The sequence below is a fragment of the Pholcus phalangioides genome, unplaced genomic scaffold, assembly GCF_987345545.1.
Source record: "Pholcus phalangioides strain wild (caught in Gottingen) unplaced genomic scaffold, Ppha-v1.0 ptg000001l_1, whole genome shotgun sequence".
Classification (NCBI taxonomy): Eukaryota; Metazoa; Arthropoda; class Arachnida; order Araneae; family Pholcidae; genus Pholcus; species Pholcus phalangioides.
This window is the reverse complement of record NW_028301594.1, coordinates 25,179,125-25,196,865: the sequence shown is the minus strand read 5'-3', so window position 1 is coordinate 25,196,865 and position 17,741 is coordinate 25,179,125. Positions and strand designations below refer to the sequence as shown.

The 17,741-nt window shown below is 35.7% G+C and overlaps 1 protein-coding gene across 2 annotated transcripts in view; it reads right to left on the bottom strand.

Moving 5' to 3' along the window:
* The window catches only part of LOC149090177 (uncharacterized), a 152,503-nt gene that overhangs the window by 63,647 nt on the left and 71,115 nt on the right, over positions 1–17,741 (bottom strand). For both annotated transcript variants that reach the window (XM_089232455.1, XM_089232461.1), the window contains exon 2: positions 4,860–4,940. In XM_089232455.1, coding sequence (XP_089088581.1) covers positions 4,860–4,940 — 81 coding nt within the window. The remainder of the gene's footprint in view (positions 1–4,859; positions 4,941–17,741) is intronic.

Sequence of the window (17,741 nt, the reverse complement as noted above, 5' to 3'; positions counted from 1 at the left end):
TATCGCTACTGGAGCATGGTTTTCCCCCATGTTAAAAAGTGTGAGACTACTTAAGCGATCTGAGAATGAGCCACGAGCCGCTTAAGTGACCTGGAACTGTGCAGCAGGTCACTCAAGTGTTCTAAGAAAGTGTCGCAGTGATCTGTAAATACGCCGCGAGTCACTTAAGTGATCTGTAAATGCACCGCATGATGCTTGAGTGGTCTGCAAATGTGCCACGGCTTATTTGAGGCATTTGGAGCTCTGCCGTATTTCACTCAAACTCAAGAGACCTGTGTGAATATGCCAGGGGTCACTTAAGTGATCTGGGAATATGCCGCATGAGTAGTTTAAGTTTATCTGTGGAGTTGTGTCGTGGTAGTCTGAAAAATCTTCTGAGGGACACGTAAGTGATCTGGAACTGTGCCGAGGGTCACTTGAGTGATCTGGAAACGTGCAGAAAGCCACTTAAGTGATATGGGAATGTGACGCGGGCCGCTCAAGTGATCTGGAACTGTGCCGCGGGTCTTTTCAGTAATTTGGGAATGTGCCACTTTTTTCATTTTCACATGACACAAAATTATGTTTGACGTTGTGGGCCACATTTGGCCCGCTGGATATGGGTTGAGCATGTATGACAAGGATGCTAAACCTTTTACTCAGTGCTGACCGTCAAACCGAAAGATACCCAGGCCACATCGCCATATGGCAATATCGGCACATTGTCGGACTGGATACCTCTGGCAATTTATTCATAACAAAGCATTACAAAATATGCATTACAAGCCGCCCGGCAGTCCAGTGGTAGGGAGCTAGCTTCTGACTGTGCAGGTCTGGGTTCGAATCCCGGGTCGGGCATGGATGTCCACTAACAAATTCCCTGGACAGATCGTAACGATCTCTTGGGAATACGTAATCATCACGTTATTATTATCATAACAACTATAAAATCATAATCTACTTATAAAATCAATTTCGAGATCACAGTCTACGTATACAATCGGAAATCAAGAGCATATAATTCTATATTACATATTAAATCTTAATTCAAATATAAAATCCTAAATCGTATATATTGAAATCAATAATAAATTAGATAAAATTCATAATCGATTTCATCCTCAATTTAAATCGTTTGGTTTCCACGGCATTATACTGTTCTTGCGCCAGTGTCAATCTTCTTTATACTTAATCAGTTTGTTTTTTTTTTGTGAACGGCGAGGTGGTGCAGTTTGCACTTGTGCTATTGGTTGATATGGCGTCTGTAGGATCACTTTGTCTTCATTGTCTTCTATCCATCTAATTATTTTCTTGACTTTATATTCACTCTACTTCTGTTTTTAAAAATTCTCTCTGATCCAGTGTGTGGCAGCTGAGTGCTGACCACTTCATTAGTTTGAAAACATGTCGGGTACGACTCAGTGATCAGGAAATGCGCCAGGGGGTCACTGAAAATATTTTTAAATGTGCCGCTGGTAACCCAAGTCATCCGAATGTCTGCCGTGGGTCACTAAAGTCATCTGAATGTGTGTGTCGTGGGTGACCGAAGTGATCTGGATATGTGTGACCGAAGTGATCTGGATATGTGTCAATGGTCACTGAAGTGATCCGGAAGTATGCCGCAGACCACTTGGTTGAAATTAGAATACGTCGCAGTGATGTGTAACTGCATCGCGGGTCACTTTGGTAATCTGATAATATGCCGCTTAGTTCATTTTTACAAATTTACGTTTGACGTCACGGCCCACATCATATGACTCCGAGGGCCACATTTGCCCCCCCCCTCCTCGTTCATGCGCTGAGCATATACGATATATGCTCTATAATACTAATTTGCATGAGACATTGAGACTTGGAAAGACAATCGCTATTCGAGGAGAAAAAATCGTATGCATAGTCTAAAGGAATGTTTCTTCTAATGGGTTTTCCACAGACATGGAACCAGATAATCATTCCTTTTAGTCCATCGATCCACGGCTTCCTTCCGCATACGACGACGACGACAAGTCCCTAATCTTGTTTGCCATCGAAGTTCGACAGGAATTCGTTTCTCACGCTAATCCTGCTCATCGCTCGCGCGTGCCTACGCTTTCATAGCTGATGGGGACAATTATGATCGCTCATCCTTTACCCACCAAAGCGTTCATATATAAAGAAGCATCGAGTCCCAATAACGATGAAAAGGGAGAAAAAGGAAAGAAGGTAACGCACGGAACACGCGAACGCACTTTATTATGAGCGGCAGGTAATCCCGTGTGTTTGTTCCCATCCTCTCTTCGTGAAAAATTCCTTTTGGAAATATTTTCTCAATGGAATTAAAAAAATAAAAATAAATACCATAAATATATATATATACTAAGTTTTTTTTTGTTTGTTATTTATTTCTCCTGGAAGTTCCACGAGACATCATTTGTGAAAGCATAACCATTTAGCGTGACGATGATTTTTGTCACTAACGATAGCAACAACAACAATGATAAAATAAGGCTGAATATCAGGTCGTTTGCATTTTGCAAAAGCGCATTGACTTTTCTCTTTTTTTTCTGGTTTTTCATTCCCAATACCTTTTCCCCTCCCCCTTCCTCTCTTTTTGCGCAAACTTTCCGAAAATGTATTTGAATGTTTACCGATCCATGAGACAATATACGGATCCGCCTAAAACCGAAAAACATTTGAACTCGGATCTGAATTCTACTATACGATAGATTTAGTGAAAATACCATTCACGTCTCTCACCTGGGAAGTCACCTCAATGTACAGTAATTTGGCGAATAGGAAAAAAAGTACTATCTGAGCAGTCGATTTCACAAGCAATGCAGTATAAAAAATGAAAAAACTTGAACGTTTTCATACGGGGTGTCCTGTATAAGTGCTAATGTGGTCTTTATCTCGTGAACCATGAGTTGTAGAAATATAATTTAAATTTAAAAAATGCCCACAGAAGGCGTTCAAAAATTACGCTACACCAGTTTTGAGAGTGAAAATACAGTGCATCACAAAAAATTAAAAATCTAAATTTCTATACGTTCCCCCTATCCTTTAACTTTCAGTTGTTACCCTATCTCTCCTGACGCCAACGGAAAGAAATTCCATGTTTCTAAGTGCAATATTCGCTAAGATATTTTTGAATTTAAAGAATTAAAGAAAACTTGGGAAAAGACAACAAAAAACTAACGGACAACCCTCCTTTCCCTCAGTTGTGCTGTTGGCCGCGGTAGCCCAGGTCGATAAGATACTCGCCTACAGTACCAAAGGATGTTTAGAGTTGTCGCGAGTTCGATACCTGCTTCGTCCTTGTCACAAAACTTTCCTGGCACGAAGCTACTGTATAACAAAAACGGCGACATGACCGCAGAAACAATTGTTACCGCAGGGAGTCACCCCATCCAGGGTTTAGCGCACCAACCTCTCGATGAGTATAAAAAACAAGCCTGTCATTCGGAATCGGCAATAAATTGTAGGTCTCAGTCTAAAAAAAAAAATTAGCCCTCGTGTGTCGAAAATGACCGTGGTGCGACAAAAATGATCAAACTTAGTGTTGTTCTTTCCCGATTTTTGATTTCGAATATCTAAGCAAATATTGTACTTAGAAACTTAGAATTTTTTGGTTGGCCTCAGGAGAGACAGGGGAACAACTTTCTAATTGGAAGTTAGAGGACAAGGGGGACTGTATAAAAATTTAGATTTTTTTATTTCGTTACACACTGTATTTTTGCTCTCAAAACTGGTACAGGGTATTTTTGAAAGCCTTTGCGCATTTTTTAAATTGAAACTATACCTCTGCGAAAAACGGTTGATGAGATAAAGACCGCATTAGCACTTACAGGACACCCTGTGTAATTTTGTTTTTGATACCGTTATCTGGGGCTACTTTCCACCTACAGGAAACAATTTCCACCGATCCTAAAAACAGATTCAGCGTTGCCTAGTGGCTATTCTAACGAAAATTTCCAAACAGTTTGTAGTGTAATTTGCCTTACAGGGGACATTATCGGCCAATTCATTCATTCGAGTTGGTAATGAATCCGCTATTTTGGATATCATTTGCTAAACGTATATTTGTTGCTTGATTACATATGGAATTTTTGTCAAAGAAAACTTTGCATTTTTCTGTCAAAGAACGACTTAATTATAAAGTAAATGCTATTTATTTATACGTTGAAACTAATTGTCGTTTGAATAATACCTATAAACTCGTAATTAAACGATTATTTATCAATATGTGGTCGATAGTAACTTGAAGGTTACGTTCTGAGAGAAAACTAGGCTACTTTGGGCTACCTAAAATGTCGTATAAAACAACCCCAAAGTAGTTTTTTTACTTCATTTTAGGCTTACTAAGCTCGCGCTTTTGAGATTAATTACGAAATTTGTGTCTCTTGTTTATTAACAAAATAATACCGAATTTCATTCATATTACAGTCGAATCTCGTTATAACGAACTCCAAAATACCGGAGAAATCACTTCGTCATAACGAAATTTCGTTATAAAGGAATTCCACAATTTACATTGCTGCTATGTAAACTTTTCTGGGCATTAAGAAAGTTTTGGTTAAAAAGAAGTTTTGGCTATATAACGGTATTCATTAAAATAGGAATCAACTGTAGTTGCTTTTTTTTCCCATGGTAAATGAAGTGAGTTGCACTTTTGATAATTTTGGTCATTTTTTTCATTCAAGACCATAAAAATACATTTTCTGTCAGAATTATGTGTGTACAATGGTTGAGAGAGAAAAAAAGGTCTGGGTAAGTAATTTCTGTAATTGCATTAAATATACCAATGTATAAAAAATGAAAACCTTAGAAGTTTTTATGTACTAAACGTTTGACAAAAGAAAAAAGAAGCTAATTATTTCACGTGTATCAAAAGATCATATTACCTTCGTCCTGTTTATAGACACAGTGAAATCCCAATCAGGAGCAACGAAGAGATATCCGCATTTTGAAACCTTCCTGGTAGCCTACGAAAAAATAAACGAAAATAAAGATTGAAACATTTGGGATTTATTGATATTGCGTGAAGTTTAGAACAAAATTATCAAAAATAAAACCAAGTTTGTTTTTTTTTCATTTAAGTGGTAAAAATTTAAATTTTATCATAATTTTCCATCGAAATGCAGTGTATAGTAGTAACAGTAATGTCAGCCTTCCCCCTCTCATTCGGCAGTAACAGTTGAGCCACTTTGCGGGAAGATTTCATCATCATATTGACACATTAAAATGTTTATACTGGTTTTTTAGCCAGGCTATTGACTCGAACGGGCCAGGCCACGACCACCTAGATATATAGTATAGGTTATATAGGAGGTCGTGGCCAGGCCCCGGCGTAACACTTTTGATTCTGGCTACACTGTATTTTCCATCGTATATAATCAACACACGGATCATACGCAGTATATATATGTATATATTACTTTAAAAAAAACGGAATTTTCTATTGTGGATTACATATAGCTCTATCTTGCCTCGCATTTTTTTCTCTGAAAAGTAGGAAGAGAACTGAATATATCCTCATAACATACTTTTTTTTAGGATTTATAGATGGCGCATGGAGATGCGAGTAAAAAAAATCGAAATTTTTTTTCAACAGAAACGTGATAAACCTCTTCCATTCCTTATTATTTCATTATTGATGAATGGAATTTTCACACGCAGATTATACGTAAGAAATTATGGTATATTTTAATCACACAAGCTCCCAATTAGATGTTTTTCCTTACTACAAGGTTCCCAGCAAAATCTGATTGGTTATTTCCCTGACTAAACCTCAAAGAAAGAAATACAATTCAAATAATCTCAACCTTTTGAATGTTTTTCAAGTTTCGGTTTCTTTACCGTAGTTTCCGGTAAATCAGCACCCAAAAAAATGACCAGAACAAAAAAAAAGAAGTTCCTGTAGACACGCCGCAACTTCGAATAAGCCGAGTAATTCACATTCAGGGGGAAAAAATTAAATAAATTCAATTTTGTACATATATATCACGTACAAAATATATTTCGTCAAAATCCCTTTATACTACAATTTCAGGGAAAATAAGGTATGAAATAAGAGCTTGAAGTTAACTTCAAAAATTCAGGGTGCATGGCAAACAGGTTTTATGGCGAGTCGTTGATCCTACTGGTATACTTAGAAAAAATTTTAAAACGTTTTCAAATACTGTGAAGTATTCAGCTGTGTCATTCATATTTCAAGGGTTAATTTAGTTACTAAAATAAAAAGATAACTTTTTATACATTCCCCGTGTGCCCTACGCCAAATTAGAAAGTTGTTGCCATGTTTCTCCTGATGCCAAGAAAAAAAATTCCATAATTCTAATTGCAATATTCACCGAGATATTAGAATTCGAAAAACGGAGGGAAGTTGGGGAAAAAACAGCGTTATAAAAAAGACAGTTAAAACAGGGTTTTCCGCATTTAGAGCTGTTTTTCCCCAAATTTCCAAATTTTATACATCAGTGAATATTGCACTTAGAAACGCAGAATTCTATTAGTTGGCATCAAGAGAGACAGAACGACAATTTTCAAATTGGGTTTTGGGGCACACGGGACTGTATAAATGGTTAATTTCTTTTATCCTTATAACTATATGAACCTTTGAAACATGAATGACATATCTGTACACTACACGTTATTTGAAAACTTTTTCTAATTGGAAGTATAGGATCAACGGCTCACCGTAAAGTGCCATAAACCCTGTTTGTATATAACCCCATCTATATATAAGCCTAAGCTTTATTACGAGAAAAATTACTGTTTTATATCGTAAACACTCAAAAATTCTTCTCTGCCTGTTAAATTTCAGAACAGTTTCAGCAAACAACAACCCATGTGTTTTGGAGTAATTATTCTTAAATTATTTTGACCATAAAAAATATAATAATAAGTTGAGAAACAGCTGTTAAGAATTTGACATAGACACATGTGCAGGGTGTCCGATAAATTCGCAGTTTGATAATTCATAAAAATTGAAGGAATTGGTATATTTTAATGCGGTTTACAAAAAAGTTATTCTCACGATGAGGAATTTTTTTGGTACACGAAAATATTTTGTTCAAATAGTTGTTTATAGAGTGTACTGCATGAAAGAAAATCACAGAATTCACAACCTGAGCCTTTCTTCTATCTCTTTTGTGTCCGAAACGTTCGTAAAGCTTCATACGACGATTTGTGGCTGATCTAGACCAACTTCACCAATAGTGCCTTATCTACCAATTTCAACATTACGATGAAAACCGTACGTGCCAGTAACAGGGAAATTCCGAAATGAGCTGTTAATCGTACACCCTGCATTTTATCAATCTGACTAGCATATTTCCGTTTGCTTTCGTGAAGCACCCTCTGCCGACACAAATTCAACCTTTTTTCCTTGTACCAAAAAAATCCCTCTTCATGAGAATAATTTTTTTCAACCTTTAATTTTCATGAAGTTTCAAAGTGTTTTACTAATTTATGGGATACCATGCACATAGTTTAAAACTCTAAATGTCAAAATATGAAAAAGATGGTTAATTATTATCATTTTCTTTTTTCCATAATTATAAAATTGTTAGGAGTCTATTCTCACTTCCTGAACGTGGTAATGGAGTGCTACCGAAGAAGGATTACATATACAAAAAATCGTGAAATTCACAAAACGTTAATGATCAATTGGCCTTATTGAACATCACCTGTTGTGCATATTTCAAATGGGGTAAATTCTTTAAAAAAAAGAAAAATATTTTTCATATTTTCTGTTGAGATATAACTTGGATTATCATTTTTTTTAAACACTTCAAGGTATTTTTTAACAATATTAGTTTTTCATAATATGTCAGACAAACCTCAGAAAAAATTGTTGAAGCTTAGCATAGCTATATCTTAGAAGATATTCAACAGAAATTCTCACGTCGATTACGGAAGGCATTCCCAACCTCCGAAACATGACTCCAAAAAAGTAAGGTGTTGTTTATTTGCCAGAGTAATGCGAGTGAAGTTCGAGCACCCTTCACTGTAGGGTGCTGCTGATACTTACAAGAGCTTACCTACCATGTGAGTGATCACCCAAAGAAACTATAAAATAACGAACGAAAAACAAAACGAACGTGATTCGAACCCGAGTTCATTCGCTTCTCTTCTACTTCCACAAAAAAACACACGCCTAGCATTGTTACTAATGTGTTTTGTGTGTGTGTGTGTGTGAGTATATATCTGTATATATACTCTCTGTTCTTTTCTTTCAAGGGAAGGAAAAAAAAGAGCAAAACCCATAATTACGAGGTGGATGCACATCCGTTTTACTACCATTTTTCTGAGCAAAGCGATGACGCCATCTTAGTTTTGTTCTTATTCCCCAAACAATGTCTTGAAAGATGATTTCAAAATTTCGTTACGCTACGACACGATGATGAATAGGAAGCGAATGCTAATAAGAAAAGATAAGTGTCGTGTAAAAATCGGGTAGAAAAAATTATTTCATAATATACGAATAATTTCATAATATGAAGTAGAAATTGAGTTATTGGAAATAATTTTTTTAGTTCGATTATTCGTGATGCAATCAGATAACGTAACAGTATTGATATCAAGCACAAACATGTTATCACGTTCACTGTTGGAGATTTTCTCTAATTTACTCAATTTATAAATTATTATTATAGTTATATTATACTCGTGAAATAAGAAAAACTATTGGAAACTTTTTTTTGAAAAAAAAAGTAAAAAAATATAGAATTCAGTTGAACTTGGTTAATTCCAAGTCCAAAATCATTGGGAAAAAGTTTGAATTATCCACACAATTAGAATTATCCAATTAATCTATCCTGGGTCTGTAAAATGATTAAACATCCCAACTTAATCACCAACATTCATATACGATAACAATTTCATTAACGTATTAGACAATCTGAATTTTCCGATACTTTCCATATTCTTAATGATGATAGATAAAGATTCAAATATTGAATGTTGTATCTCTTGATCTATATGCGTCAGTGTTTCCCAAAGTGGGCGATGGAATGGTCCAAGCGGGCGATAGAACCAACTGATTTAACATAGGATCCTATGGGTTTATTTGAGTTACAAATACAAATACAAATACAACGCCACAACAGGCAAATTGCCCAACGAGGTGGCTGACTTAAGAACATCATGGATCCCCGAGCCCCTACCTACTACTGCTACACCACACATGCACCCCCCCCCCCGCGGAACCCCCCAACGAATCGGTACATGCGGGAATGTGCGTGTACGTGTAGTGCAACCTGACGTAAAGTTTGTTTCTGTGTAATGCTGTCATCTGCCCCCAGTTTTACTAACTATGAGTGAAGTGTTATGGTTGAATGATTTACCGTTGTAGGACTGTTGCTCTCTGTGGCGAGACTTTTTAACGGGGAGATCGGCTCGCATTTGCGCCTTGAAGTTGGGAACCACAGAAAACCAACTTCAGCCGACCACCACTGTGGGGTTCGAACCCGGATCCTCGCATCACGAGTCCGGCACTATAACCACTCGACCACCACAGCGGCAAAGATGGGGGGCGATGAGAGAAAAAAAATGTGAAGAAGGGGGGCGATGGAACAAAAAGTTTGGGAGACTATGATCTATAGGTTGAAAAGCATAATCGATATTGGATGGTACACAGTCTCGATTTCCTCCAGTTGAACAATATTAAAATGGACACCAAATTACCCAAAAAAAAAAAAAAGCGGAGAAAAACAGAATTTTCAAACTTTTAATTAGTGTTTAAAAATTTGTGTTCAATAACATGATCGAGAAAAGCAAAGTCTGGCTTGTAAAATTTTTCCAAAGTAAATTTCCCCCATATAATCATGATTTTTTTTTTCTGCTTCCAACTTCGAATTATCCAAAATATTTGAATTAAACAAGAAATTTTAACATTAAATTAGATAGAAAACTCAATTTGAGTTCGTAAATGTTTGAATTATCTAAAATTCGAATTAACCAACTTTTTTATAATGTCGGTGAAAACGTATCGACCTCTGATGTAACGAAAACTTTTCGTCGCTTTTGCTAACATTTTTTCTAGCGTTTCTCCCCAGGAAATTCCTAGAATTACAGCTCAGAGCATTGAGGAAATGTTTATGATTTATTGAAAGATTTTTTTGACGTGAAGATTTCGTTTGACGTGAAGATTTCGTTTGACGTACCAACTTGCTCATTGGCATGACCCATACACATGACATTCCCGTATTTCCCGTAATTTTGACCAACTTTCTTCATGAAAATTTTCCGTCTTTCAAAATGAAGCTTTCTTTAATTTACAATCCTTACCAAAATCAGAGAAAGAGATAATTTTCATAATTTACAAATAAAATGATAACAAATGTGATTGTACGTACGGGGAATATTCATCTTACATGTTTGGCATGTGTTTGAACTTTTTTCTCATGGTGTGTTTGAGCTTTTTTTTCGTAAAAATACAATTTCTACAAATAACTTCTATTCACCGCAGATTTGCTGTAGCACTTTATTTCCGACCAAAGGTTATTTACATAAAATAATTGGCAATTTCATCGACAATTGGCAATGTACCTCACATTCATCATCCTAATTTCTCGTATTTTTCTCCCCAAAATATGGTCATCCCAATCAAAAGAAAACAATTTCCTTCACAGTATTTGGTTGTATGTGATCATATTTTAGAGGTCTTTGAAATAGTTCAAAGGTCTTGGAAACGTCAAACTCGGTTCAAATCAAATCAGATCAAATTTATTGTTATCATATAAAAGTACAAAAAAAAAAGAGAAAACTTTACCAAGGAGTCAATCAAAAAAGTGACCCGTTCTGGTAAATGCTAGTAAAAATTAGTATGGAAAACAAAATATGCAACTAAAAAATTCAAATTATTCAAATTGAAATAAAAATTCATGGCAACAGTGGAGTGCAATTTAAATACAGTTCTACATGCCGCATCTAAAGATATATTTTTTTTGGACGTTGGAATGAAAGCAAAAACAACAAGATGCAGCATGTAATTAAATTAAACTGTTACGTTATTCAAGAATTACATGAGCGACAGAAAAACATTAAAACAAATTTTCTATATCATCAAGTGAGAACATTTATTGCTTGACACATTTTTTAAAGGATGATAAATTAGTATTGTGAATGATTTCTGGTGGTAATGCATTGTAAAATTTTGGGATAAGATAACAGTAAAATGTTTCTTCAAAAGTGTTATATAAGGTAATGGAAGTGAATACATATTATAGAATGTATTCACTTCCGTGTTACGAAGATAAAATTTTTCAGAATCTTCAATGTCGTTTTTATAGAGTTTGACTGTATCATACATATATTTTGGTTCATTTTATAATAACTTTTATGCATTGCGATAATAATGAGGTTCTGTTTCGAATGACATCATGAATGGAAATGAAAGATAAAACGTAATTTTAATAGTTATTTTGATAAATGATACATGAATACGGTATTGATTTATAAGTATTATTATTAATTTTTTTTTTGCATTGCGATGCAAAGCGTGAAAGGTCTTGTTTTTGTAATCACCTCGGGCTCCATTTCCTTATTTATTTATTTTTTTGTGTCATAAATCAAATAAAAATTACTATTATGTCATAAATTACAAAAAAATTTGAGATGGTGATTATTTGGCTAGTTTCCAACAGTACACGTGTACTTTTTCAAAGGGATAAAGATGATGATACATGTTTGTAGGAACTGTAAAGAAAAACCTCACATAATAACTCTTCGATGAAAAACTAAGAAGAGTTGTTAATTTTTTCTTTTTTTTTTCTTTAATCTCTCCGAAGATGATAGACCCTAAGCACGAACATGTCGTCAGTCACAGACTCAAAAGAAAAAGAAAAAAATGTCTGACACGAAATGTTTTTCCACCACAAAAATGGGCATAAGCGAAAGGAAGGTAAGTAAGAGTAATGAATGGAGAGCACAGTTTTGGGGGATATCTCAGAAAGTAAAGAGGATTATGGGTTATACAAAAAAGACTGATCGCAAAGGGATCTTTTAAGAAACATGACAGAAAAGACCACGGGAAGAACAGCAAACACAGGTGCAGAAAGCGTTTATTCCCTCTCTTCTTTTTCCTAGATATGTTTCCTACAAAAGCACAGCTGAACCCATACAGTTACCTATTCACGTGTTTCAAAAAAATAAAAAAAAGCTTCATAAATGAAACGGGGCATTTTATTACGTATGAGTTTTTCGTCTTTTGCAGTCTACCAGTATGATATAATAGAAATATAGAGGAAGTATCCACACGAGTACGTTCATTCTAAGCAAGCTTTGATCTCGAATTATTTGATTTCCCCTTTCTCCAATTCATTTTTTTTTCTTTGTCCTTCTTTAATATCTTGCTTGAATTTTGATTGGTAAACTGGTCGTTAACTGATTTAATAATAATTTATTATTTATTTAATCGATACATTACTATTGCACAGTGTGTCTTTTCTCAATATCGCATTGAAACACACATGGTCGTATTTAACATGTGTTACAGCGGAAGTTTCTTTCTTCAAAAAAATTTCAGTCGGCTATAACATGAACTTCTTCGAAGTTGTGTTCAGCACGATGGAGTAAAATATTTAACCATTACAGCGGAAATGACGAGATATCTCGCCTAACTTGATGCACTTTATTTTGGCAGTCACGAAATATATGTCGAGTCCTGAAAACCCTCTTATTTCAGCAATGGTGAGCCCAGAGAGGTTTTTGTTGGCTTTATATTCGAGCATGTTTTTCATCCCCCCCCCCAATCTGTCAGATCAACTGTCAGAGTGGGAGTAAGCTTTTGTTCAAAGTTCGATAACAGAAGAGGGAGACGGTGTTTTTTCGCTTCCATTTTCTCTGAGTAGTATAGGAATATACGTACGGAATAAATAATAGAAAAAAAGGTAGAGCATTTCTATTCCTTGTTTCTTTTATTATTATTATACTCAGTTTCGGGGGAAAAGCAATAACATCGTGCGAAATCGGAAAAGAAAATATTAATGATCTACACTGTGGCAGTTATAATGAGGATGAGAAAAATTTTATAAATCACTTAAAATGTTAGCATCACAAGGATGTGAAAAGACCCTAGATATTGCAATGGTTTAGAGTCCCGTAAATTTGTAGACTCCAAAAAAAAAAACACCAGAGAGTCTACGTATTTTCCAAAAATACGTAAACCAAAAACAGTAATGTTTGAAATATTCAAAAAATCTTCCCTCTTATCTCTTGATAATGACATGAAAGATTATCTATTCATCTCCGTGTGATCATCACTCAAACAAAAAAAACATGCTGCAAGCGAATGTAAACGTCAATCAAAGAAGCGTAGAGTGTATCCGCTTGGCCTTTCAGAGAATTGGAGAAAAAAAATGTGATATTAACACCCCAAACCACTGAAATTCAATGATTTTTTACCAAAAAAAAAAAAGCATATACCACACCCCCTGTAATCCTGTAAATAAAGTTTCCTTTTCTTTCAAAGAAAAGATTAGATTTTTCATATTTTTCCAAATCAATTTTCTACCATTTTATTTTGAATAGTATTCCCGTATTTTCCCGTAATTTTGACCGACTTCCTTTTATGGAAATGTCCCGTTTTTCAAAATGAAGCCTACTTTAATTTACAATCTTTACCAAAATCGGAGAAAGAGATAATTTTCATAATTTACAAATAAAGTAATATAACAAATATGGAAAATGGGCATATTTCAGTTCAACAAATTCTTTGGACACATCGTAAAGATCTCTTGGGAATACATGACGTTCACGTTCACGTTGTATGTACAGTTGAACATTCCATGAGCTATATAGTCGGGCCTATTTGTTGTGGTCAGAGAGAGAGAGGTCCCTTTTTTTTTTTTTTATCTCATCTTATTCAAGATGAAATCAAAAATACGTGTATTAAAAAGTCAGACAGACCAGTGATTATCAGTCTCTTATTTACAACGGATATATAGAGGGAAAATTAAACACAATTCTCGAATTGTCTGAATGTAGTGTTTGTAGAACAGAAATGCTACTGAAAGCGCAGAGAACAGGCAAGATTTAAATTAGACAATTCAATCGATTCTCGAAGTCAAGATATTCAAAAAAAAATTATCCAGAATATGTGACATGAATTACGGTATTTCCTGCGTTCTGGGGTCCCGGAAAAGTGGGGGTATTAATCATTATTCATAAAAACAAAAAGCATTCCATAACCTAAACTCGAAATTTTTCTGGTGGAATTCTCTCCTTGCTTTTCTGAAACCTCAAATTAGCCTGTATGTGCCCCCCAGAATCCCCGAGGAGGAAAACCCTATAACTTGAAGCCCAAAGCCCTATAACCTGGTCTGAAAAAAAAGTACGAGTTTTTAACCTTAAAGACATCGCGGTGCAAAAAAAATTTCCCCATGAAGTCCAATGACCAATAAGGCCGGGATTACACTATAAAAGTTCGATAAAAGATATTTTACAAAACTTGAAAAAAATTTCCAAGAATGTAACCGATATATGCTTATTGGTTGCATTTTTCAAGTTTTATAGCATTTTTCAAGAACTTCTCTAAAATTTTTATAGAGTAATAGCAGCCTTAGTCATGATGAGGTATCTTGATCCGTGCAGTAGCTTTTTAAAAACCAACGGAGCCAGGGCTTCGAGGCAAATAGGGAGCCCTACAGTATTGGAGGAATTCACTTTACTGAGGAATTCACTTTCATTCAATTACTGAGATAATTTTTTTATTGAATATGAATTTCCATTGATACTTAAATTATTTCCTCATTAAATATGACAGTTCATTAATTTGTGAATTTTTTTTCATTGAATATGAATTTCTTTAATTCGGAAATTATTTTTTCACTAAATATGGATTTTTATTAATTCTGAAATTTTTTTCTTATCAAATATTGATTTTCATCAATTCTGCAACTATTTTTTCACTAAATATGGATTTTTATTAATTCTGAAATTATTTTTTCATCAAATATGAATTTTCATAAATCATGATTGTTCCCTTAAAAAATCAAATTGTGCCCCCTTCCGTTGGGGCGTGGGGGAATCACGGGTTTAGATGCTTCGCCTTATTCGGTTGGATAAAGACTTTTTTCGTTTTTTCAATTCCTTTTTGTATCTTCACCTGTAAACGCACAGGCTGAAATCCTCGATATAGTTCTAGGAATCCTGCTGTAGTGTGTGTGTGTGTGTGTGCGTGTAGGAGTGCAAGAAATCAAAAACACTCAAGGCAAGAAAGAGCAACCCCTACACAGAGATTGAGCGTCACGAAAATTCGAGTTGACTCCTTTATGAAAAAAAAACAAAAAAACAGCGTGCAAGTGGTCAGGAGGTCAACAACCGCATGCGCGCCGCCGCTGTTCCACTTTAACCATCCCATGGTATTAAATACTATTGATACACACACACACACACGAACTACGCCGGTAATGATTCCAACCAGCACCGAAAAAAACCGGCCACCAATATCATGAGGCACCTACTAAATACAAAGAGCGCACGATGTGAAGAAGAGAAAAAAAAAGCCAAAGGTCAACTTTTTTCAACGTAAAGAATTAGAAGAAAATAAGAAAAGGGCTATATCCAGTTTCAGGTCCATCATCTTCTCATTTCGAATGCCACACATCAAGAGTTGATTTGATTTTCTACTCAAAACGAGCTCGAACATAATGCCGCTATGTGAACAAGAGAATGATGAGAGGACACGACTAAAAACAAAAGTTACATAAGAAGAATAAGAGTGTTGGGAGGGAGAAACTCAAATTATCAAAAATAAAGTAAAAGATGACATCTTTATGATCTCTTCCAGAGCTGTAATTACGGAACATAAGGTTGGTTTTGAAGAGAAAAAAACCAAATCTAAATACCGCTTACACAATTAATCTGTCATCACTATCCCAATTTTTTACAACTACCGTAAATATATTGCAGAAAAATAATTAGTACGTAATTTTTTGTTGTTTTATTGTATGCATCTTTTTTTCCCCCTCGTGTGCTTCAAGAACCACTCAAGACTCTCTTCGAGGGAAATTCTGAGAAACAGTTATTGATTTAAAATTTTACAATCTAAACGTTAACTTTTCGCGAGAGCTCATTATCCATTTTTTTAAATAGCATACAGCAGTGGGGTTTTCAAAGTGTGCGTCGCAGCTCCCTGGGTCGATGGCTGAGTTTGGGCAACGGTGGTTGAGTGAGGGCTGAATGATGGCTAGGGCAAAGGAAACGATGAGTATGTGAGACCGCTAGTAAACGATAGCTGAGTATAACACAGCTATTTTACAGCACACCAACTCCGGTCACATATCGCCACACGGCAATTTTCCACCAGTGGAGTTGGGTGCGAAATGAAGGCGCCATCTATAGGTGGTCGCCCCAGACTCGGTAGGTGAAGAACTTGTTTCTGACGTTCTATGCCCGGAGTCGAACCAGTGGACATTGATGGTAACCATTATATAGAAAACGAGCATCTTACCACTGCACCACTCTGACGCTGAGTAAAACCGCGTTGACCTTTGAAGACCAAGCACACCCCGCCCGCTTCCCATCTCATTGAGATATCGAAACGTTCCCGGAGGATGGGTGTGTCTGGAAATTTTATTAAATATCTTCAGAATAATAAATAAATTTGTGCTGCCATTTGTCCTACCATATTTTTCGAACTATGAGTGAAGTATAATGTTTGAAGATTTTACCGTTGTAGGCCTGTTGCTCTCTGCGGCGAGTGCGTAAAGCAGCTGGCAAATGATATAATAAATAAAGGTAAAGCTGAGGGATCCGCTGGTAAATAATCACTATGGCCAAGAGGGGCCAAAAGTGTTTGGGAGCTAATGGTATAAAGAATCTCACGAAAAGTTCAAGCTAGAGATTTTTCCAATGAAAAATTCCCACTTTCCCCCCTGGAAGGACTTTTTTAATCAAGCCTAGTAAGCCATGCGGTGAAGCATTTGATGCAGCTTAAATTGCCCTTATTATTATTATTATCAATGGAAAAGCCCATGCGCTTCATTTATTTCAATTTTTTTCCCCTCCTTCTCCCTCCACCGTTTACATTTATCGTTTCGAGAGAATCATTAGGAGGCCCCGCAGTTCGTTAAGTTTTATGAGAGCAGCAGCTGGTCTTTTTAATAGGAGCTACAAAGTCACCACGTGGAAAGAAGCCTCTCTTTCCTCATGCTGTGTCTTCTGCGGAGCGATAAGCACACGCCCACTGTCCGAGTCACACACCACCATCATCATCCTATATAACTTGAGAGATAGAACAGAGAAAAAATGTCTTCGAAATATGACAGTCATTAAACCAATATGGTCTCAAAAGAACAGCGCATACCGTGGCTCCTACACCATTTTAGACTAAGTATTATTTGTATTCCTCCCCCCCCCCAATGCTATCTATACTGGATAATATACAGGGTGCATAGCTTATCGCCCCCCCCCCCCAACCACGCCGCAAATATCTGTCTCGAACCGTTAATCCCAGAAGTATATTTCCAGTTAGAAGCATCCAAATAGCGTTTAGATTTCAGATACGTCATTCATATTGCAAGGGGTTGCAAAGTTATTTAAATTTAAAAAAAAATTAACTTTCTATACAGAGAGCCTGTCCTAAAAAATTCCAAAGAAGTTTTTGCCCTGTCCTTTTTAAGCGAAACAAAAAAAAATCCATGTTTCTAATTGCAATATTTGCTGAGATATTTGTATTCAAAAATCGCGATATCAACAAATAAAAAGGATATATATCAAAAAATAAAAGAAAATATCAGAAAAAAATTTAGTTAAAAAATACGAATTAGTGTATAATC